This window comes from Sceloporus occidentalis, unplaced genomic scaffold, assembly GCF_023333645.1.
Source record: "Sceloporus occidentalis isolate IW3139 unplaced genomic scaffold, rSceOcc1.0.p SCAF_2, whole genome shotgun sequence".
Taxonomy (NCBI): Eukaryota; Metazoa; Chordata; class Lepidosauria; order Squamata; family Phrynosomatidae; genus Sceloporus; species Sceloporus occidentalis.
The window spans coordinates 71,872,483-71,897,535 of NW_028316982.1; the positions used below are offsets into that span (position 1 = coordinate 71,872,483).

Consider the following 25,053-nt stretch of genomic DNA (forward strand, 5'->3'; position numbering starts at 1 on the left):
CCGCCTCGCAAGGGAGGCTGGGAACTGTAGTTCCTGGGCCCGGAAGTGGCCCAGCGGCACGGCGCTTCCTCCTCCGCTCCCAGAGGAGTCTGGGAGCTGTAGTCCGAGCCCCACGAGGGCTGAAAGCGCTGCAGCCATGGCGGGTCCCGGCTCAGACCCAGCCTGGCCACGGCAGGGTCCCGCGGGCTGCCATGCCCCCCCGGGGGGCGCCCACCGATCTTCCCCCCCCATCAGCAACAGGACCAGCCCAGTGAGTTGGGTGGTCCCATTTAAAATCACATACTATCCAGCTCATCATTGGCCATTGGGGGGGACGACTAACTAGAACTTGTATCGGGGAATGCTCGCTTAAACAGGAAGGTTTTTAAGTCCTTCCTGAACTGGGCTAGGGAGGTAGCCGAGCGAAGCTCTATGGGCAGCGTGTTCCAGAGGGTCGGGGCCGAGATGGTGAATGTCCTCCTTACTGTGGAGGCTAGTCTTGCCCCAGGTACCCTCAGTAGCTGCTGCCCAGAAGTTCTGAGTGTGCGGGGCGGATTGTATGGGGAGAGGCGGTCCTCAAGGTATCCTGGGCCCAAGCCATGTAGGGCTTTATAGGTTATAACCAACACCTTGTATTGCGCCCGGAAGCGAATAGGCAGCCAGTGCAGATCTTTAAGTACAGGTGTAATATGACTGGCCCTGGATGTATCAGTGACCAGTCTTGCTGCCATGTTCTGTACCATCTGTAGCTTCCGGGTATGGTACAAGGGTTGCCCCATGTAGAGTGCATTGCAGAAATCCAATCAAGAGGTTACCAGAGCATGTACTACTGTCTCAAGGTCCCTCTGGCCCAGGTATGGGCGCAGCTGGCGAATAAGCCGAAGCTGATAACAGGTGCTCCTGACCGTCGCATCCACCTGAGATGTAAAGTGAAGCAACAAGGAGCACCCCCAGACTGCGCACGGAGTCCTTCACAGGAAGCGTGATCCCGTTCAGGACAGGTGGAACCACCGCCATTCCTGGACCAGGGGAACCTATCACAAGTACCTCCGTTTTCTCTGGATTCAGGCTGAGTCGGTTTTCCCTCATCCAGCCCATTACCAACTCCAGACAGGCCACGAGAGGAGAGACGCCATCCTCAGTCACTGCATCAGTCGGAGACATAGAGAAGACTATTTGGGTGTCATCAGCGTACTGATAACCCCGCGCCCCATGCCTCCGGATGATCTCTCCCAGCGGTTTCATGTAAATGTTGAAAAGCATGGGAGACAGAATGGCTCCTTGAGGGACCCCAGTTGTGAGGGCCCTCTTATCGGAGCACACGTCTCCCAGCTGCACCATCTGGAACCTCCCAGAGAGGTAGGACCGGAACCACTGGAGCGCAGTGCCCCCGATTCCCACCTCTGCTGGATGCTCCAGAAGGATACCAGGGTCTATGGTATCGAAAGCCGCTGAGATGTCCAAGAGCACCAACAGGGACATGCTTCCCCCATCGATGCCCAGACGGAGATCATCGACCTAGGCGACCATGGCCGTCTCAACCCTGTAACCCACCCAAAAGCCAGTTTGAAATGGGTCCAGATAATCCGTTTCATCCAAGATTGATCGAAGCTGGATTGCAACCGCCTTCTCGATCACCTTCCCCAAAAATAGCAATAGCGATACTGGCCGATAATTATTATGCATCAGGGGGTCGAGGAAGGGCTTTTTTAACAGTGGTTTTACAGTGGCCAATTTCAAGCTGGATGGAAATTGCCCGTCCCTCAAAGATGTATTTATAATCCGGTGTAACAACGAGGTTACCACCGGTCCCCCCTGAGCTGCTAGCCATGAGGGACAGGGATCGAGGGAGCAGGTTGTCTTCCGAACGCTTCCAAGGATCTTGTCCACATCATCGGTACTAACCAACTCAAACTGATCCAGTTTAATAGAGTTCACGGAGGCTCTGGATGCCTCTACCCTAGGTTCTGCCCTAATGCCGGCGTTAAGACCTTCGCTTATCCGAGAGGTTTTATCCGCGAAGAAGTTGTTAAATTGGTCACAGCAGGCCTTTGAAGGTTCAAGGATCTGGTTCAGGGCAGGAGGGAGCTGAGTTAGCTCCCTGACTACCCTGAACAACTCTGCTGGACGCGACTCCGCGGACGCGACACGAGCACCATAGAACGAGTTCTTAGCTGCTCGTATCGCCTCTCCATAGTCCTCTAAAAGGCGGTCTAGGAGAGCCTTGTCGGCTAAGCGAAGGTGTTTCCGCCAGCGGTGCTCTAGCCGTTGCAGGTCCTGCTTCCTTGCCCGGAGGTCTTCCGTATACCAGGGCTTACGTTTGGAAGCGGGCCTGAGAGGACGCTTGGGAGCGATGCTGTGTATAGCCCTAGAGAGACCAGTATTCCAGATACCAGTCAGGGCATCAACAGAGTCGCCGTCATTTCCAACCGTGAGCCCCTCTAAGGCTTCCTGGAACCTCTCAGGTTCCATCAGCCTTCGAGGGTGGACTATTCTAATAGGTCCACCACCCTCGGGGGGGATCTGGGTAGAAGCCTTGATTTTTTTCTCCACGAGGAAATGATCCGTCCATGGCAGGGGGGAAATATTAGTTATTTCCGCCCACGGATTTTCCGTATCCGTGCAAAAAACCAAATCCAGTGTATTACCCACAAAATGCGTTGGACCCATAATCAGCTGGGAGAGGCCCATGGCTGCCATGGTATCCATGAATTCCTGAGCTGCACCGGATGGAACGTAGTTGGCCGCGAAGGGGATGTTGAAGTCGCCCAGGACTAGCAGCCTGGGCGTCTCCAACATCAGCTCCACGACCAACTGTGTCAGCTCATTAAGGGAGTCCGTTAGCGCATGGGGTGGCCGATACACCAACAGAATCCCCAGACTGTCCCTAGCCTTCAGGGTCAGGTAAATACACTCGATAAGAGAAGTTTCTCGGATGTGGTTCCTGGTGAGAGACAAGGTGTTCTTATGGACCAAGGCAACACCCCCCCCCGCCCACCTAGAATGCCTAGAAAAGTGTTTTCTCTAGGAATCTCTAGGTCCTCCAACATGACTTTATGGTCAATTTCCACCAGAGGCATGCTGAAAGATCTAGAAAGAACATACTGATCAAATCTGCAAATAATCAAATACGCAAAAAGACAAAGCTGCAAATGTGGGGACGGACTGTATTCAACAAATCCTGAAACCACAGAGTGTTATTCAGAAAAGTTGATAGGTCATGGAACAGAACTGCCATTATATAGAGTCAGATCATTGGTTTTTTTTAAAAACCTAGTTATATGAGGTCCTGTGGTGGCAGCTCCCCTGAGTTTCAGGCAGGATTCTTTCCTAAAGTTAAAGGTAGTCCCTTGACATGAATGTCTAGTAGGGGGTGATGATCATCTCCATTTCCAACCCAAAGAACCAGCATTGTCCAAGGACTGCTCTGGTGGTCATGTGGCTAGCATGACTGCACTGAACGCTGTTACCTTCCCACTGACAAGTGGTAACTATTTATCTACTTGCATTTGCCTGTTTTAGAACTGCTAGGTTGGCAGAAGCTGGGACTAGTGATGGGAACTCATCCCATCATGCAGCACTTGGGCCTCGAACTGACAATCTTCTGATCCTTCCAATCATCAGAACTGGCACTTAACCAGTAAGCCCTACTCAAAGATCCTTGATAGTCACTGAGATATTCCACAAACTCTGCTTAGCTTCCAAACCCAGACAAGTTCAGGGTGTTCAAGGTGATATAGTGATGGCAGGAAAACCTTGTATTTGTTCTCTGTGCAGTATAATGTGAGCCGGTGTGGTGTAGTTGTTTGATCGTGACTCTGGGGGACTAGGGTTCGAATCTCGGCTCAGCCATAGAAACCCACTGGTTGACCTTGGGCAAGTCGCACATTCTCAGCCTCAGAGAGAAGCAATTGTAAATGCCCTCTGAACAATTTTTTTGCCAAAAAATAATACTCCTGCGGATAGTCGCATGATCTCAACCCCTCACTGTTTTGGTGGATGAGATTCTGTTCCTTTAACATCTTCATGAGAGAGAGAGAGAGAGAGGCATATACATATTGAAGCCCAGCCCTACTCAGAGGTAATAATGGGGATGGGAGGAGGAGGAGGAAGAGAGTCAGCTGTACTTGTTGACGCAGCTGTTAAAGACACAAGAGCCTTGCTTGGAGGGAGGAAAGGTGGTGGTGGCTGCAAAGGACACCCAAGGCAGCCAAACAAGGCTTTTGTTGTTTCCTTTCCTATTTTTTAAAACATTTCCCTGCAGTGAATCACCCCACTTGCAAAACAATTTTGGAGAAGATCCCAGTCTTTTTGCTTTGCTGTTGCTGTTGCTGCTTGTTTCTCAAGTTCTCCTTGTAGGAGAAGAGGAAGATGACCCATTTGTTGTTCTGGGTGGAAAAGCAGTTTCCAGCCCCCAAGTCCTCCTTTTCCAGGACGTGTCCTACATTTCCGCCTTCTGTCCCAGGAGGCATTTCCAATTGTCTTTCATTTGGAGCCTGACTAAGAAGCACTTACAGGAGTGTTTGGAATTTTTGTGATGTCCTCCATTTTTGCGCATGTTGTCCTCCTTTGTAGTTAGGACATCTGGTCAGCCTGCTTCAATGCTAGTGCTTGCTTGCTTCCCCCCCCCTTTTTTTTTTTTTTGCATTGCAAGCTGCTAGAAGTGATGCAATGGCGCCTTTAAGGGGGGCTCCTCGCCTGCCTTCCGCACATGCTCAGCTCTTCTTTTGTGTGCTAGTTTCTCTCTCTTGATGCTCCTTTGCAAAAGCTGGAGAGGAGGAGGAGGAGGAAGCAAGCAAGCAAGCAAGGGGAGGAAAATAAAAAAAGGAAGGAAGAAAGGGGTTGCATTGCTGCTCCTTTTCTTCTCTGGACATGTTGTACCAGGGCAAAAAAGTGTCCTCTTGGGGCAGGGACTTTGCAGGGGGCAGTGGTGTTGTTGGTAATGAAATAAGGGAAAACCACCAGCTCCCAGTTACTCCCACTTTGTGGCTCTGAAACCTGCATCCTTTTGGGTGCAGTTGCTCCAGCAACCGGGATCCTTCCTGAAGTGAGAGCAAGGGAGGCGGGTCTCCATCTGCATCTACCAGGGTGACCAGACCCGTCCTCCTTTCCCAGGACCTGTCCTCCATTTCCCCCCTCCTGTCCAGGAGTGATGCCCAAACGCCCTCCATTTTGAGCACGATTAAGGAGCATGAATTTACATTGCTAGGAGTGTTTTGGATCAGGTCCTCCATTTTTATTGACTGTCCTCCCTTTTGAGCATGGGTTTACATTTAGTGTTTTGAGCTTTTTCCTGGGTCTGGTCCTCCATTTTTCTGGAAGGCCCTCCCTTTGAGCATGACTAAGGAGCTTGAGTTTACATTTCTGGGGGTGGTTTGAACTTTTTATCAGGTCCTCCATGTATATATATATATATATAGGTTTCCCTCGAAAGTCCTCCATTTTGCAGTGCCTGGTCCTCCTTGGTGGTCACACATATATATCCTCCATTTTTTCTTGACTGTCCTGGGTCAGGTCCTCCATTTTTTCCCTGGAAGGTCCTGCCTTTTGAGCATGAGTTTACATTCCTAGGGATGTCTTGAGCTTTTTCAGCAGGTCCTCCATATATATATATATATATATATATATATATTCCTGGAAGGTCCCCCGTTTTGCAGTGCCTGGTCCTCCTTGGTGGTGATGAGGACCTATATACATACATACATACATACATACATATGTATATCTGGTCACCCTGAGAAGAAGCTTGCCTCCTCCTGTTAGCAGAGAAGAGAGGGAAGGAGAGCCCTGCTGGGCAGCTTTAAAGAAGCAAACACCAAGAGAAAGAGAAAAAGAAAGACGAGAGAGAGGGGGGAGGGATTTAAAACAGAGAAGGGGGGGGGGAGAAGAAGAAAAAGGAGGGGGAGGAGGAGGAAGAGGCGGGATTGAGCCCCCCTTCTCTCTCCTCCAGCCAGCTCGCCTCAGAGAGAGAGAGAGAGAGAGAGAGAGAGAGAGCAGATTACAATTAGCCTTTCTTAAAATGGCTGCTTCCAAACTGTCAGCTGGGACAGGCGAGGAGGGCTTTTAACTCTCTGGCCCCTTCCTCTCTCCCTCACAGACCCCCATCTTTTGCAGGAGGAGGAGGGGGGAAGAGGGAAGGCCTTCTTCTCCTCCTCCTTCCCCTTGGTTTTGGGATGCTGAGGGGCAGCAGGGGCTCTGGCTGAAGGGGACATTTGCAGGCTCCCCTCAGCCTCAGCCTCCTTCTTCCCAAGGGCAAACCCTGGTCGGGTCCTGGGAGCTGTTGTTGTCTGGGGCGTTCTCTGGTGGGAAGGAGAGGCGACAAGGTCAGGAGGCGACGAGGGTCCATGGAAGGAGACCATGAGCCCTGAGGACAAGGAGGAGGAAGAAGAGGAGGAGGAGGAGGTGGTCCCCAGGAGGCTTTCTACCTGGAGGAGAAAGGAGAGGAAGGCTTGAGAGAAGAGAGCTTTGGAGAAAAAGCAGAAGATAAAGGCTTGCTGCACCCCACTTCCCTGCCTCCTTCAACGCCCAAAATCATCTCTTTTTTTCTGAGGACTCCTCCATCCCTCCCTCCAGCCTTTCCTTCATCCCTCTCTCTCTCTTTCTTGCACATTCTTCCTTGCTCTCTTCACCCTGACCTGGGTGATGCTCCTGGAGTAGCAGGGATTGCTCTCCTCCTCCTCCTCCTTTGATCTGCCCAAGGAACTGGGTTAATCTGCCTTCCTCCATCCTGGCTCCTCCTCCTTATCATTTTCTTCTTCTTCATCATCACCTTCTTCTTTTCTGGTTGCGGATGCCCTCTTTGGCCAAGATGTGGGATCCTTTGGGGAAAGCCCTGGGCAGGATAGGAGGAGGCCCACCTGTGATCCTGGGCCCCTCCTGGAGACCTTTCTCCTGCCCCTCTTGCTGCCCCTCTGCCTTCTTGGAGGTCAACAATTGGCTGCTCTTTTATGGATTACTCTACCTGGTGCTCTATGCCCAAGTCTCCCAGTCTACGAAGGCTTGTGAGAGGACCTCCTGCTTCTCTGGGCGATGTGTCAATGCCACCTGCCTCTGCGACCAGGGATGGGTAGGAGACCAGTGCCAGCATTGCCAAGGCAGGTTCAAGTAAGTCTTTCGCCCTTTGGGCTTTGTTTGTATTCAGGGGATCAAAGAAGTTGACCTCTTCCAAAAAGTAGCAATGCTGCGTGCCAAGAATCCTCTACTAGATCAGTGGTCTTGCTTCTAGGAGGAATCAAACAGGATCTCATTATTGTGGCTCCCTTTGGGATGTTCTGATGTAGCATTGTGATGGCTTTGTGGCATGGGTGCCTTTCCTTTGGACGACAACAAAAATGTAAATTACATTGAAATTGCTTTTATTTTATTTTTAGCATTTTTTCTCACACAAGCTGCTTTTTCAAAGTTTTGTGGAAAGGTCCATGCTGCTAATTTGGAATTGCCCAGATGTGTTCAATGCTTATCCCACTCTCTTGTCTAAGAAGTATTTGTATTTTTCATCGATAATTTCAGAAATGTGGGTCTGCTAAACCTGAATGTGACTAGGGGCAATTCATTTACTTTTCCATGTTTCTTTTAATTTTATTTTAGCACTTGGGAAATGGAAAGGGCAACATTTACTTGGAATTTTAAAGTTAAAATGTAACAGTGGGATAATAGCTAGCTGGTAATAAAGATAGCATTAATGGGGATAGTATTGGCATTTTGGGGCAGCTGGAAAAATAGATATTAAAGGCTGATTTACCAATGGTGTTTATGGGTGAGGTGGGTATGAATGACAGACTCAAAGTCATGGGGTCAGGAAGTTCATATTTGGATGATCACGTTTTTTGCTTGTCTCATAGCAATGCTCTCTGTGAGTTCTTGCTGTATACCTCTTAGGAGATGTTAGGAGATGGTAATGTAATTCCTTGGAGAGGGTCACCTTATCAGAGTATTAGTTGTGTGCTACCTTCTAGCTTGGTACCACTATTTCCTGCTATATAACATGTCTAACCTTCCTGGGAGGCTGTAGTTAATGATTAGAATAATCAATATGAGATGTCAGTACAGTACTAGTATGCATCTGTCAAGGGGATTTTCTTAATTGTTTAGTATTAAAGGATTCCCTTGCACACACACACAACATTTGCATAAGTAAAGTGAAACTGACAGGTGGCATGTTAAAAATATGTATATTTGAATAATAGCTACATGTATTTGAGCACTCCCCATTAACAAGTATTAGGAATTATTAGGCTGCTTATTGAAGTCACCTTTCTCCATTAGCAGAATAGCAGTAGCAGTGTTCTAATCCTGGGAGCTTGAAGATTTCCCTTAAAATGAAAGTACACCTGCCACTGCTTCTTTCACCCCTATGTCGAACACCTTAAGGTGTTACAGACGTCTGTATGTTGGATTTGAGAAACCAATTTGCAAACCTCTGTAAAAAAATTATTCAGACGGAGTCCAGTAAAGTTTATCTGAGAGAAAAGTCTTACACTTAGCACAGTGTTTTGTTTATATGTACTACTGGTAAACAAATCTGGTTCTGTATTTGAAGGACACTCAGAGTGAAATGCATTCCAGATGAAGGGATATGCAAGGCTTGACTCCAGAGGATTCATTTAATGACTTAGTACTGAGGAACTGATGTAACTCAGGAAGTTTGGGATTCATGGAAGATTTATCATGGAAATAGTTATCTTAACTATTAGAATGAAAACATGCACGACGTAGTATGATTTTCTAACAGTGACTGACAAGCTTGTGTTTGACCATCCAGCATTGATGTGGAAGACACTGAGAACTACTTTAGCAGATGTATTAGGATCTCTGTTAATCTGCTGGGACTAATGTAGCAACAATTTATGAATTCAAAATACTTACTTTGCTGAGATTTTGTGAGTGCGTGTGTGTGCATCCTAAGGTGACTCTATGAAGTTCTGGGATTCCAGAACTTGCCCAACACGTGTACTTCATATGTTTGGCAATCAGACCCATAACCTGGCTCAACTAAAGTCCTTAAAATTCACTTAACTGTTATCCTATTCAGCAAGTACTTCCCCTTCCCTATAGTGTCTGTAAAAATGAGTAAGGGGAGAAGACATTCTTTCAATTGTGTTTTAGATATTGCCCAAATTGGATCACATGGTTTGTTAGATATTTTAATATAAACACAGGCTTGTTTTTAATACATTGGTACTGTCTTCAGATTTCACTTCAAAATAAGATTTTTTAAAACCATGTAGTTTATGAAACGTTCAGCAGAGAAATACTTTGAAGATATTGTTTTGAAGTGTGGTGTATGTAAATTTAATGTTAAAAATATTTGAGTAACTAGTAAAGTTTACTGTCTCTTCTACGATCTGTCAAAGAATTTAGTAAAATGAGTCTCTTGTTCTGATCCACTTACTATCATACCCTGTCCTTCATATTGAGAGGTTGTGCACATAGTTTATCATGTAATGAAATGAGTGATTGACAGTAGCAAGCACCACTGGCATTGACACTAGGAAAATAGGGAATATGGGTATTATTAATTCTCATGTGAGGTTTTTTTCCTTAGCTGAAAAACAGTAACTTAGTAGGTAAGCATCAGCCATGATTGATCAATCTTGGTAAGCATGTGTCAAAGTTAATTGACTGATTCCATGGCAACCTAGCATTTCCTCTGCAGGGAATTTGTTAAAATGGTACCATTATTCTTTAAATGCTGCTGAGGGATGGATTAAAGATAAATGGCGAGGAAGAAACAATTGGGGTTCAAGACAGTAAGATTTTCTACTTGTCTCATCTCTACAAACTGGTACACTTTTGTGAAATATTATGCTTCAGAGCTGAACCTTTCTGCTGCCAAATATGAACTAGAGAGGACCTTTCCAGAACTGAATGAACTGATTAGCATACAAACTGGAGGGAGACATGAACAAGGCTCTGAAGACATGGATTGTGCAGCATACAGACAAAGGAGATATTGATATTTAATGTAAATTAGAATATACAGGTGTCTTCTCAGCTCCTTTTGAGCATTCTTGACCTTCTAATGTAAAATAAGTAATACTGTGGTTCTCTATGTGCTTTATTTATATTTGTGAGGTTCATTGTGTGCAGCAACAAAAGATTACCAATAAAAGAAAGTCTTTGTCTTTGCATCAGATTTTCAACTTGCAAATGGACTGAATCTTTTTATTGTCAATTCAGTACAGGATGCTCATATTGAAATATGGAATGTCTTGTTTCCCCCTTTGTTTCTACAGGCCATCTGCCCCAAGACACCCATGTAACTTCCTTGCTTGCTTGCTAATAGCAGGACAGTATTATTCAGGTGCTGGTGAAGAATTCTGGGAGACAAGTTATTTAAGATTCTTGAATAACAGCCATATTAGCAGCAGGAAAACAAGTGCTGCATACAATCATAATTTTTAATAGCTACTTTTTTTTTTTTGAGTGCAAAGTATTCCAGGCTGATCTGCAAAAATTTGAATAAAATTTATACTGAAATGTTCTTTTCTTTGTTAACAGCTTTTTCATCAAATCTATCAGGTGAACTCAGAAGGTGGCAAAGATAGAGATGCAAATAGGTGTTTGTTGTAGTTGTTAACTGCTGCCAAGTCAACTTTGACTTATGATGACCCCATGAATGAAAGACCTGAAAGTCAACCTGTTATCAACAGCTCTGCTCAGTTCCTGCAGACTCAGAGCCATGGCTTTCTTGATTGTGTCTATCCATCCAGAATGCAGTCTTCATCGTTTCCTGTTGCCTTATGCCTTACCAAGCATCATTGCCAGCAGTCCTGGAAGGCAGCCCCTTCCCACTGGTGGGGGTTGGGTACTCCTGCCAACCAGCACTCTTTTTTGCCCACTTGATCAGCAGCCCCCCAGACCTGGAAGGGGTTGCTGATTGGTAGCAGCACCCCACCCCCACCTCACCAGTGCCCTAGCTAGTGGAGGAGGGCAGCCATCTATCTTGAGACAGATAGGAACAACTATGTCACCAGGTGTTCACCTTTTCTGAGATGTCACCCAGTGTAGACCACCTCTCTCAGTGATGCCCCTGGTTCTTTAATAATTGCCTTTCCTAGTCTTATTTTGAGTTCTTTTCTGCAGTCTTCATTCTGATTAATAACTGAGTCAAGTGATGGAAAATCTTGAACTATTTCAGTGTCTTCATTGTCTACTTCAAAGTACAGTAGGCCTTATGTATGCATGGACTTGCTATCTGGGAATTCCAGCATCCATGGATGGCAAGCCCATGTGGGTGGGTGTGTGCAGAAGAGGAAGAGAGAGGTGGCAGTGGGGAAGAGGAGGGAGGAAGAGGAGGAAGAGGCAGAGATGGCAGTGGCAGGAAGAGGAGGAGGAGGAGGAAGCGACAGCAGTGGGAAGGAGGAAGAGGAGGCAGAGAAGGCAGCTTCCTGCTGCCTGCTGTTGTGAGAGCAGCGAGGCTGGCTGGGGGGGGGAAGCAGCAAAGTCCCATTGTCCCCAATAGTGGTGCAGCCTTACAACCATTGAGGACAATGGGATTTAAACATCTGTGGATTTTGTTATTTGGGTGTTTGGTAGATTAATTTTACTTGTGTTGTCCTGTGTGCTGTAAATACTTTTTTTTAAAAAAAGTTTTTACTAGTTTTGTTTTAATATTAATAATGTTTAATTTTAAAACACTTTGGGACTTCTGTTTTTTTAAATTATCACAATCCACCTTGAATCCTATTGTGGGAGAAAGACCTGCTATAAATCTTTGAAATAAATAAATAATGGGGATAGCAGTGGCAGTGAGGGAAAAAGGGTGTGGTGGGTGGTGAAAAAGGTGTTGCACAAGAAAGATAATGTCAACCCACGACCTTTAGGACCATGGTGGGAATGAAACCTCTTTTTAGGGTCCTCCAACACCACAGCACAGCCTTGCAGTGTCCTTCCTAATGGTTGATTTGGTATTCTTTTTTAAAGCTTTATTATAACTTTTATTAGCAGTATTTTATGGTTTGTACTATAATCTGCTCCTGGTTTTGTTTTTGAGAAACAATGGGGTTTCTTTATCTTCTGCTTCTAATTATGGAGTCTGTTTGATTTCTGTGTTGGCCATCAGGTGATGTCAATGTACACAGTTGCTTCTTGGGTTGCTTAAAGAATCTGTTTGTAATGAACAAACTGTTGGTCTTGCCAAATTCAGTTAGCTAATCTCTTGCTTCATTTCTTGTTCCTAAGCCAATTCCCCCCCCCCCCCCCATAGTCTTTGATTAATCTTTGATGTGGTATTGTGATAACAAGAATCAGAAAACTTCTTTTTAATTTTATAAGTGGAATGTGGTCTTCCCAAGGAATTTGTTATTCCCAAGTGTTCGTTCCTTGGGATGTCCTGTTCTGATTTTTTAGTCCAGACGTTATTTGCATTTCAAGATAAGAAAAACAGAAAACCTTCCTTCACTGAAGTAAGAACTATCCATCCTCAATGGTCTAAATATATCACTTTAAGGGGTCTCTTAAGGGGAAGCATCTAGTCTTTATCATGTGTGTGTGTGTGTTTTTGTTGTTGTTCTAGGTGGTCATCCCCTTCAGGACTAATAAAACTAATAAAACATCTTTTAAAGTAAAAGGTATTTCATGTCTTGCATCCATTATGGTGAATAACTTTGTTGGAAGCTGTAATCCAATAGTCTGAAGAACATCTGTATAGGATTGTGCTGTGAGTCTTTTTTTTTTTTTTTTTGCCATTGTTCAAAAATGATGTTCCCCTCTATTGCTCTTTTTAACAATTGGTTTCCTACCTTTCTGGCATCCTTACCAATTCTTGTGAGTAGTTTAAATTAACATAGCTAAGCCAATGTCTGCAAAGCTTGCAAACCAATTTTCTAAATTATGTATTGATTTTGCTTTGGCTTGTGGGAGAAGTCGTTCCACTTACAGTCTTTTGCTAGTATTATGGCCATTTTGGTCATCTGGACCAACTGGAGGAAGTATGAAGTGACTTGTTTTTCTTACGCTGCTTTTTCAGTAATGTTGGGAGGCATATTCTCCTATTGTTTTAACGCAACATTAATGTAGAAAAAAGTTATTCCCATTTTAATTTATTTGTCTATTTGAATTCAAAGCTCGTAAACTAGTGTGTGTGACTGCCCCTGCCACTGTTTCAGGAAGGAATCTGCATGCTTTTCTTTCCTTATGCTATCTCCCTCAGGGTTTTTGGCACAACTCTGGCAGTGTAACACACATGCAATTAAGAGAGCTAGATAGCACTGGTACTGTACCTTGGTCCCTTCATGTTAAAAAAAAATATTTGTAGTGAGATACAATTAAGAAGAGTAAGTAGGTAGGAGTTCACATGTACAATATGTCCATGAGCAAGGTTAGTATGCCAAGATTGGTAAAAATAGCACTTATTTCTGAGTCATCAGCTGGTAATTGAATTTTGGTGGTGAAGGAAGTAGGCTACAGCAGATGCAGTGATAATTGCCAACTACACATTATTTTTTTCTATACTGGTGCTTGCTGCTGCTGTTAGGATCAAGACAGAATAAAGGGGAGCCTAAGTTTATTAACTTGCTGCTGGTTGAAATATCGTTGCTGTTGTTAATGTTTATTTTCTTTTTCTTGTACAGTATGTTTTTTTCTTTTATAGGCTGCAGTCGTATGCATACCTAGAGGAATATCACAATTTAAAATGCTTTAATTGTAACTCCAAAATTTTCTGGTTAATAGATAAATTGGTAGATAATTAGTTACACATTTCCTGGTTTTAATTATTGCCACACTACTCTCCAGGTCATGCAGGACTAGAAGTAATGTGGCCCTCCAGTTCATGGTGGATTGCAGCTCCCACCATTTCTTACTATTGGCTATGCTGGCTAAGGCTGTTGGGACATCCAGTCCAACAACATTTGGAGGAAAGCATGATTCCTATTATTGAGCTAGTGGGAAAACGCACGACCTTTTTGTCGATCCAGGTGTGACTGCCCTGTGATTAGATGTAGGTGCAATGCTAGAGGTATCCTTCCAGATTACTGCACCACTATATCCTTCACCAGTTTTCCCAACCTTCCAATGACATGATATACTTGGAGAAATCTCAGTGTTTTACTTAGCCTCCCCTCCCACAGCATAAATACTACAAGCATCAAGGAAGCATGTACAAATACACTTGTCCTTTGGCGTTCGCAGTCTTGCTATTCACATCCTTTGGTCTTTTATGAATGGCAAGTGCCATGGGACAAAATGGTACACGTGCCCTTGGAGTGTATGGCCATTCAAGGCAATGGGGTTTGAATACTTGTGATTTTTCATTTTTGCAGGGGGGGGGGGTCAGAAACGGACTCCCCCACAAAAACAGGGGCGACTATGAATGCCCCTATAAAGGGAGAAAACCTCTCTCAGAGCTGCAGCAGTCAAAGGGAGAAGAGATTTCAAGTTTTTTTGGTAACTGTGAAACTAGTTATCTTGACCTTCTGAATGGCCAAGGATATGTGTCTCTGTGAAACTTAAAAGAATTGTGCATAAATACAGAATACTCTTTTGTTCAAGGCATCTGTTAATTTACAGTGACCCCATACATTTCATAGGGTTTTCAAAGAAGTATAGCGTACAGCACTTGGTATAAGTGACAGGGGTTAAACTGTGTGGAGAAGAATAAAAAGGACACTTTCCGGGTCCCAAATGTGTACCCTTTTGGAACAATCATGATTTCAGCTCTAAAAATGTACTTCTGAAGCAGTGATTCCCAAATTGTGCTTCTAAAGGTGTTCTGGACTTCAGGTCCCAGAGGCCTATACCATTTTGGCCAATAGTCTGGGATTCTGGGAGCTGAAGTCTAAAACACCTGGAAGGCCATTGTTTGGGAATTATTGATCTAGAACATATGTATTCTGAACAAACAGCAGATGCTGGTGTAGGAGGCTGAATTTACAAACAGTTGAAACAACAGCAGCCTGTACTTCTCTCTCTACGGGCTTCAACAGACAGGCCAAAAGAATGCTGATTAAATGACTTCTGCCTCCAAAGCGGCCAGGAGCCATGCCAAAGCCATGCTCCAGTCCTTAAGAGCAGAGCAAAAAGGAGCTGGGGTAGTCCAAGTCCTGGCAGCTGCGGTCAGCACCTGCATCCATGGCCCGTCTTGGGAGTGGGCCATGTGGACAGCAGGGTTCCAAGCCGCTTCCAGCTGGACTGGACTCAGGCTTCTCTTTCGTGCCTGTCTGTTCCACCCCTATATGTGTGGACCAGTAGTGGATGAGATACTCAAATGATCCATTAGTAGGATGTTTAAATATGTGAATACCTGGGAATTTATCTGGGAATACATAGGTTCTAATGGATGTTAGTGGGACTGGAATATGCTCACAGTCTATTCTGGACAGACTTATGTGGAAGGATCTTTTTACTCAATGGTTATACTTTCAGTTTTGTATCTTAAGTTTAAAAAAATAAAGTTTTATTAAAAATCATAGTCTTTGATCCTAAACACACTGCAGAAATAATCCAGTTTGAGAACGCTTTAACTGCACTGGCTCAATGCTAGGGAATTCTGGGAAGTGTAGTTTTGTGAGACATATAGCCTGTCAGAGAGCTCTGTTGCCACATTAAACTACAATTCCCAGGATTCTCTAGCAGTGAGCCAGGGCAGTTAAAGTGGTCTCAAATGGATTGTTTCTGCAGTGTGTTTTGGACTTTTTATTTACTTTTATCTTTTTACTCTCCTTCCAGTGGTAGTCCCATTATAGTTTTCTGTCTTTTTTGGCATGCTTCCTCTCTTGCTATATGGTCTGTTTCTTTCCCAACCTGTTAAGTAGGTCCATTCATATCCATCTATCCTTAGTGTTTGTATGGCCTGTTACAGACTACCAAAATAAAGCTGCTTCGGGTCTCTTTGGAGGTATGCTGTTTAAATGATGCATGCATCCTAAGAATCCGGAAGCTGCACCAAAGCTGCACTCCAGTGCTTAGGAATGGAGTGTGGCTTTGGTGCGACCTCCGGACTCTTAGGACCCATGAATCCTTTAAATAGCATACCTCCAAAGAGACCCGAAGCAGCTTTATTTTGGCAGTCTGTAACAGGCCTATGTGACACTGAGTGACTTTTTGCTTTCATGATTTGGGATCCTGCGTAGGTGCTGGTAATGGTTATAATGTGATATGATAGCCCTGTTTAAATATTTGAAGGGATGTCATGTTGAGGAGGGAGCAAGCTTGTTTTCCTTCAAAGCCTTAGCCTGCAAAGTTAAAGCTGGTGTGATGCCAAAATCACTTCTCTTTGTGCCAGTTTGAGTGTACAGGTGTATTTTGCCCGTTCAGCTTTTTATTTTGCACTGCCTAAGGATGTGAGTGAGATTCTTGAAATGGTGAGATGTATCATGTGTGTTTGATCTTCTTGGTGTGGGAGAGGCTTGCAAAGGAAGCATGGTCATAGTGAATTTGTTTCTATTATTAGTGTAATTGCATAGTGATATAAAGGAGGAATTGTTTTTTCTTTAATGGGTTTCTCTCAGTCCTGTTACCATTACAGACTAGTTTGGTAAGGACACCTTCTCAGTGGCTGTTTCCACCATTTGGAATTAGCTTCCACAGGAGGCTATGCTGGCTCCCTCTCAGCTCTCCTTTCACTGGAAGGCAAAGACCATTTTGTTCAAAGAAGCTTTTAATGTGTAATTACAGTAGGCCCTTGGTATCCACTGGGGTTTGGTTCCAGGACCCCTGTGGATAAATAAATCTGTGGATGCTCAAGTCCATTTAAATACAATAGCATAGTAAATTGGTGTCCCTGAAACAAACTGGAAAATCAAGGCTTGCTATTTGAAATTTATACTTTTTTCAATATTTTCAAGCTGTGGGGGCTTGAATCCATGGAATCTTGTTGGGGAAGATACTTTATTTTATTTTTGTATGTCATTAAATAATTTTATATTGTTTGAAATCTATTTTATTAGGATGTTTTTAATTGTGTTTAAAATTTTATTATTTTTAGCTGGCTTTTTTGTGTTGATCTCCTTTATTCCCAATCTGAGAGAAATGTGGTGTATAAATTAAATGAATAAATACAGACTGTGTTGAATAACCTCTGTCCCATCTCCAGTATTTCAAGTGTGTACCTTGCAGGGCTTTAGCAATACAGATTTCAGTTCCTCACTCTGGTACCTTTGGTCTGCTGATCAGACCACGTTTTAATAAGAATAAAATGCAATATTTGTATGGTCGGGTGAAGGTGAACCTTGTACACCATCCTGATCTCAGAAGAACATCAAAGGTGTTGGTATTATCAGAATGAAAGGAAATGTATATAAAACAAAGAAGTTGATTTGGGTACTTGGTACTGCTGGGGTTTGATTCCAGGGACCCCAGTGGATACCAGAATCTGTGCATACCAAAATCTGTGGATGCTGAAGTGCAATTATATACAACAGCTTAGTAAAGCAGCATTCCTTATAGGGGAAAATCGAGGCTTGCTTTTTGGAAAAATATATTTTTTGAACATTTTCAAGCCATGGGTAGTTGAATACATGGATACAGAATCTGTGGATGTGGAGGGCCAACTGTATGTTGCAATAACTGTTTTCTCGAAATTTTAGATTGGAGGTTAAAGGGTAATTAATTATACCTCAAAGCCTCAGAGGTAGTTAGTTACTCCATACTAGCAGTAAGCTTCCATTTTACCAATAAGCTTCCCTGGTTTGACAAAGTAATTATGATACTGACTTTTAAACAGTGTAATGAATATTTTTATTGAATATTTATTTATTTAGGAGAAGATACACCAGGAGCCAGCATTCGAATTTATCCATCACTGCTTAGTGAGGCTATACTCTCACAACTAGAACAGTAGCTATAAAATCCCAGTTACACCACAAAAGGAGTGAAGCTATACCTTGTTAGTTAGAATTGTAATATGATGTTTTTATATCTTAGATATTGAGGAAAGGAACTAATTACAAGTAACTAGTTACTTTTGACTATTTTAATTCATGTTCTGGAGAATCAAAAATCCACCTATTAGGGACTATACAACAAAGCCCAAGTTAACACCTGCAAATATTTTATTATGCTAGCTTTAAAAAATAGCCCACAGCTCACTAGCTTCCTAGGCAGTGGCAGGGAAAGGCAAATAGTCTCCTGTCTTCTAATAGTCCAAATGAATATGGGGGCGTTGCCCCTTGGCTAGCCTACTTGTTTTTAGCCAAGGAATAAAGACTCAAATGAAAGAACAGACAGCATGCTTATAAAATTTTCAGATGACACCAAATTAGGAGGAGTAGCTAATACCCCAGAGGACAGGATAAAAATTTAAATGTACTGTATAATTTTAATTTTGTTAGTTTATGGTCACAACTATTACCATTATATTTAGTGATATAAGGGAATTACAATTTATGAATAACATTAGTACAAAAACAATACTAAGGATTCTGTATGGCGTGATGCAGGAGGAGGTAATGGGTGTGTGTGTATCACTATGAGTTACTGCACCAGGTGCAGTCCTATTGTTGCCAGTAAATTTTGGCCTAATAAAAGTATCACTGTGATGTATATTTTGGAGTATGCATTTTGCTGCATGGCCAGCACCATTACTGCAAAAATATTAATATTAACACAATTCAAGAGAATAATCCACACAAATCCATCAAATTAAAGTTGATGTGAAAGCCAGTAGACAGTGTACCAAATATTGTAAATGACTTTGCAAGGACTACTGCACCTGTCAAAGTAACACAAAGGCTGGCCTTTTATTGAAAGCAATTTCCTTCAGCAAAAGAAGAATTAGGGCAGAAAACTTCTCCATGAAACCATCAAAGTTAGACTTTCTTACAAATGAATAAGAGCTGTTTTCCTTCACAGTTTTTGTTCATCGAGGGAACAGTCCCAATCTGTTCTGCTTTGGTCAGGCCTCTATTCTCCTTTAGTCACGCTTTTGGATAGGTCTAGTGCTGGGCACCACAATTCAAAAAGAATGTTGAGAAGCTGGAGCATGTCCAGAGTAGGGAAACCAAAATGGTGAAGAGTCTGGAAACCATGCCTTATGAGGAGAGATTTAGGGAGCTGGGTATGTTTAGCTTGTAGAAGAGAAGATTAAGAGGTGATGTGATAGCCCTGTTTAAATATATGAAGGGGTGTCATATTGAGATTGGGGCAAGCTTGTTTTCTGCTGCTCTAGACACTAGGAGTTTATTGCACGTGTTTTGTAGTCTGATCCATGTATGGGATGGGATCGGGCTGGAATGGGGGAGAACGGGTTTTATCACTCACGAAATTGCTGCTGACCACCACCTGCCCCTGAAGTGCGCTTAGCTGGATGATTTTGCAAAGACGGAAAGTTTCCATCCTTGCAAAATCGGTGGAATAAGCACAGCTTGGGGACAGGTGGTGGTTGGCTGGTGGCGCAGCAGCAATTTCATGAGCGATAAAATCTGTTCTCCCCTGTTCTGGCCTGATCCCGTCCTGTGCTCAGATCAGGCTACAAAACATGTGCGATAAACTCCTAGGACATGGAGCAATGTATGCAGGCTACAGGAAAAGAGATTCCACCTCACCATTATGAAGAACTTCCTGACAGTAAGAGCTGTTTGACAGTGAAACACACTCTCTCAGAGAGTGGTGAAGTCTCTTTCTTTGGAAGTCTTTAAATAGAGGCTGAATGCCCATCTGTCGGTAGTGCCTTGATTGTGTATCATGCAATCTGACTGGATGGCCCTTGTGGTCTCTTCTAACTCTATGATTCTATGAAATTACAGTATAATGTGCAAAGCCTAAATGTATTTACATGTGCATAGTTTCATGTGGTTAAAGTGAAAATTTGGTAAGATGTAATGTTTTTTTTAAAGAAAATTAAAGAACAACTTTTAATTTAAAATTTTTTAAAAACAGTTTAATATTTTTAAAAAATTATTTTAAAAAAAAAGAACCTAGGGTCTCTCATTTCTCCTTCCACTGAGACATGCCCCACTCACAACATCTCATCAGCAATTTAAAGGGATGCAGGCAAATGTCGCAGCCCATTTCTGCCAAAAGGGTAGACTCTCCCTTAAGGTATCGTCTGGTGCTGACTGGTTTCTTCATCAGGCAAAAATATCATACAGGAGGGGAAAAAAATAATGATGTTGGATTAACTGTTCTGGATATTTGAGATGTATACTTAAGTTGGTGTTTAACATGGTCTTGAAGGAGGGTTGATGCAAGTGAAAGCAACACTGTGTCACAGCTCTTATTGGCAATGAGGGGACTGGGGACAAAGGCAGTAAAAGCCAGACAATAAAATCTCTGTCTCCATTAACACGAATGAATTATTTTGAAATCTAGGCTGTGTCTATCCTGTGCAAGGCTGCAAACCCACTTCATAAGCAGAGTATGAAGAATTTCTCACTGCCTTTGCACTGTCACACTTAGACAGAGGTTTTGGTATCAGAACAGGTAAAACAGGTAAAATATTGCCAATGACAGCTGGATTAAGGTTATTTTACTTTTGGTGGTAAAAACTTTAGAAAATAAGTCCTAGAAACAGCTATCTCTGTTTTAAGATTACCTAAGTCTTTCATTAACCAACCTTTTGTCAGTTCAAACTTGTTGAAATAATTGGCCTTCTCAACATTTCCTCCAGTATAGTTAACCCACAGTAATCAGTTTGGATTTTCCTGGTAAATACCTTCCTTCAGAGAATATGGCATGACATTTTTATGTCATATTTTCCTGTTTTTCTTGTTATATACTGCTGGAATGGACATTTATCTCTGAACTTAACCAGCTGTTTGTCAACTCTGTTCTGTTCCTTGTGCATCCCACATTTAAAGCTGCGCAACAAATAGTCTATATATCTCCAAAGGCAGCCATTTTATCAGTGGACATATAGATCTGCTTTGTTTCCTTATCACTGAACATCAGATGCTTTATGTGTTTGCAGAATCTTTTCAGGCTCTTGTTTGTATAAATGCAGCTGCTAACTGTATTACACAAAACTGTCTGTCTGTACTTAATTTGTACTTTTCTACATCCTTATTTCTGTCAGAGGGAATTTACTCCTTTCCATAAAGCAACAGTAATGTGGAGTTGTATATAATATCACTATCTGCCCCACACAGGACAGAACAAATTCATTTGGAAATCTATAAGAACAATCAATGTTGAAAGGGGCAACCATAGATTTACTTTCCAGTGAAGTCAATTTTTTCCCAGGAAATCCTGAATGCCAGTATTGCTCTAACTGGAAAACAACTGTCTGCATATTTTTGTCTTCACAAACAGGATGCTTTATTTACAGTCTTAGTCAATAATTGGTTGTTAATGTAGGTTCCAGGGTTTAGGTTACAATTGTTTTCCAGATTCTGTCTGCTTGGCTAAGTGGATGAGTTTTTCCTCATCCTGTTTTAAATGCAAAATGACATCGGATGTTTTTGTTCCAGTATTTTCCACTAGGTGGAAGGAAAAATATGTACCCAAATGGCGCAAGGCAGTAGATTTTTTAAATGACAGCTTTTGTTCCAGGTGATTGTGGTCTGTTAAAAAAGAAAGAAAAAAGAAAAATGTGTATGCACTGAGAATTTTGTTCCATGTCTACTTTGTATATCTAGTTCTGTGTGTTTTTTTTTAAAAAAAGATTTTGAGTTATTAAAATAACCCATATGGGCTTCTAGGGCCTCTTCAAGGACAGTTGCTTCAGAACCTTTTGCAAATCACTGTTCTCTCCCTTAAGGCAAGAACACCTTAAGGCAAAGAACAGAGTTAAGAGTATGAGTGTGAATTTTCCCTTGGGGTGCAAAAAATCCAGGCCCCTTCAATTCCACTTTGTTCAGTGGCTGATCAAGCCTGTTACCTGTAGATTGTGTGTTTGTTAAGTTGACTGTCAAGCTGTTTGCACTTGCTCCTGGCACAGTTATCACATGCTGGACTCAGCCTACCTGGCCAGTTTGCTTTTAAAGCTGACTTAGCTTCTTCTTCCCTGTCCATTTATTTATTATTATTATTATTATTAACCTTTATTTATGAAGCGCTGTAAATTTACACAGCGCTGTACATGCAATTTTTTTAGTTAGACAGTTCCCTCTCTTTGGCCAGCTTTTCTAAAATAGTCTGCTTGAACCATGCCCCTTCCCAGCTGTTGCACATTACTTTGCTGAGGCTAACTAGTCCTTGAATTGTTTTCTGTCTTTAGTATTGCTGGTTCTATGGACATAGAAAGATTTCCTATCCCTCCAGGTTACCTTGAGCGTACCAGCAAAATCTATTCTGGTGGGGAGAGTAGGATTCCTGAAGCAGATAACAGCCACCTTGTTTGGTTTCATCCTGGCGCTGTTTAGCACAGTTGATGCATCACTCTTCTGTAGGTGGAATTAAAATGATGCCTTTAACAACAATTTATAGTTCATTTTATCAATCCATCCCTGTGGGTAAGAGTCAAGGCCCATTTAATTGAAGTGGGACTTAAAAAGTGAGGTTATAAAAAAGTGAACACAAGGAAATAGAATTCTATCAGAGTTGGACCAATAAAGACAGAAGCCGTTTAAAGGCAACTAGAAAGTTTTCCAGTGACCTAAAACAAGCATGGCTAACTTCATTGGATCCAGGGGGCAAATCTACAGCCTTTGATCCACCCACATATCCCTGATCCACATTGAGTATTTGTGGACATCTGGGGGGAGTAAAAAGTTGCCCTTTACAGTCTATTTTGGAAAACTTTTAGATGATTGAAAGAACTCGCCTCCCTTTAAAGAAATTGAAAGTGAACACTTTACCACTTTCCATTTTTTAAAAAGAGGTATGCACAGCATAGTGTAGTGATTTGACTGTTGGATTAGGACACTGGGACTCTGAATCCCTGCTTGGCCTTGGAAACCCACTGGCTGTTCCTTGGCAAGGGATACTCTCAGCTTCAGAGGAAGGCAAAGGCAAACCCCTCTGAACAAAACATGCCAACAAACCCCCTCTGATAACTTTGCCTTAGGGTTGCAGTAAGTTGGAAATGAAGGCATACAGCAACAACACAATGTAAGGCCTAAAAAGGCCTGGGCTTATGTAGCATTAAAATGACCAGTTAACCACTCAAATGATTTGTGGGTGTGATTAACCATTTTCATATTTCCCCCCCAGGGTTATAGGTCCAGGGGCCTGTGGGGGGAATCACACTTTTCCCACTATTGCCTAGGTAGACTGTGATCTGATTTAGTTTATTTATCTCTCTCTCACACACGCAGAATCATAGAGTAGAAAGTGACCACAAGGGCCTTCAGTCCAACCCTTTGCAATGCAGGAACTCACAATCGAAGCACCCCCAGCCGTATCTAAAGAAGGAGACTCCACCACACTCTAAGGCAGTATATTCCACTGTTGAATAGCTCTTACTGTCAGGAAGATCTTCATAATATTGAGGTGGAATCTCTTTTCCTCTAGTTTGAATCCATTGTTACAGGTCCTATTTTCTGGAGCAGCAGAAAACAAACTTGCTCCATCCTCAGTATGACACCCCTTCAAATGCATAAACTGGGCTATCATATCACCTCTTAACCATCTCTTCTCCAGGCTGAACATGCCCAGCTCCCAAAGGTAAGGTTTCTAGATCCTTCAGCATTTTGGTTGCCCTCCTCTGGACAAGCTCCAGCTTCTCAACTTCTTTTTTTAATTGTGTTGCCCAAAACTGGGCACAGTATTCCAGGTGAGCCTGATCAAAGCAGAATAGTGTGACACTATTATTTGCCTTGTTCCTAGGCACTATGTGTGTGTGTGTGTGTGTGAGAGAGAGAGAGAGAGAGAGAGAGAAATAAAACATTTTAGTGTCCCTACAGCTCATAAATTCTTGAACTGAAATATGTGATTAGATAAAAGCAAGGCATAATTAACATAGGTTAAACACTGTTTCAAAACAAATCCAAAGCTTGGTTATTTTTGTTAAAATACTGTAATTGTCTTTTAATGTATTCCCCTTCCATTTAATATTTAGTGGAGGAAGATTCTGAAAACTGTTGAAACTCTGATTTTAGCACATCCTTGGAATTCAGATGATATGTTGTGATTGTCGATTCAACTAATTTCAAGTGAATTTAACTGTCTTCCATAGAAGTCAGATTCAGACTGAGACAAATCTAACTGAGATAATCTTGTACCACCTTATGTTTTGCTGATAGATTTTGTTTTGGTAAGCAAGAGAAACTTACAACACTCTGAGGTTCCTAATTTATGAATGTATTTTGTTTTCCCCTGTCTGTTTACAAATTAATAACACACACTTACAAGGGATAAATATTTAAATAATGTTTATTTAGCTCTAAAAATATCAAGTTAGCTTCATGTTGTATTGGTATTCATTCACTGTTAGTTATGAATGCTATGAATTGATGATTTATTTCCTTTTATTTAGAAACAGAATACATTTCTGAGTTAAAATTAAGCCATGTACTGGAAGATTTTCCATTTTTGAAAATTTTCTGTCCTCTGTTGCTGCTTAGCTAGACACTGCTGCTAGTGAGTGAGAAGGTAGGTATTATGAGTTTGTTGGTTTATAATTAAACATCAAGGGACTGCTTTAAACTGTACTGAAATTGGTTCCATTGCGTTAAGGTTTCATCTCAAGTAAGAGTGAACAAGATCTGAGCCTTAAGGTGTCATTTCCTGTTCCATATCAGCAAGTTCTTTAATTACTTGTTCATTTTTATTGCAATCACAAAACTGCACTTAATAAAATAAAACCAACAAGTAATTATAGAGCTGTCCCACCAGGGAACAGGAAATTACTCATTAAAGATATGATTTCAGTTACGTCTAGGGCTGGAGGAATTACAAACCATGATATAAAGAAGGACATAAGAAGAGTCATGAGTCTTTTGCTGTCTCTTCACTATGGACAAGTGTAAGTGTTTTGTCTAACTTAACACTATCTTTGGACTCTTTCATAGGGAGGAGGTAAATGTCATTAAATCATGATTAAGTAGTGCTAATAGCACGATAGGGGATAAAATTATCACACCTCCGTGCACTTCTTCTATTTGTATTCTGTGTGTAAACTGTAATGGACACGTCATTGGATACTAATGGAGTTTTCAGCTATTCTTCCCACCGATTGTGCTATTAACACAATTTAATCATGATTTAATGATGCTTGCCTCCCATGTGACACCTGACTATTTGTTCATTGCTCAA

The 25,053-nt window shown here is 42.4% G+C and overlaps 1 protein-coding gene across 5 annotated transcripts in view; it reads left to right on the top strand.

The window, feature by feature from the left end:
- The first annotated feature begins 5,947 nt into the window (after positions 1-5,947).
- ATRNL1 (attractin like 1) overlaps positions 5,948-25,053 on the top strand; it is a 686,837-nt gene continuing 667,731 nt past the window's right edge. For all 5 annotated transcript variants that reach the window (XM_089509984.1, XM_089509985.1, XM_089509986.1 and 2 more), the window contains exon 1: positions 5,948-7,083. In XM_089509984.1, coding sequence (XP_089366110.1) covers positions 6,770-7,083 — 314 coding nt within the window. In that variant the 5' untranslated portion in view covers positions 5,948-6,769. The remainder of the gene's footprint in view (positions 7,084-25,053) is intronic.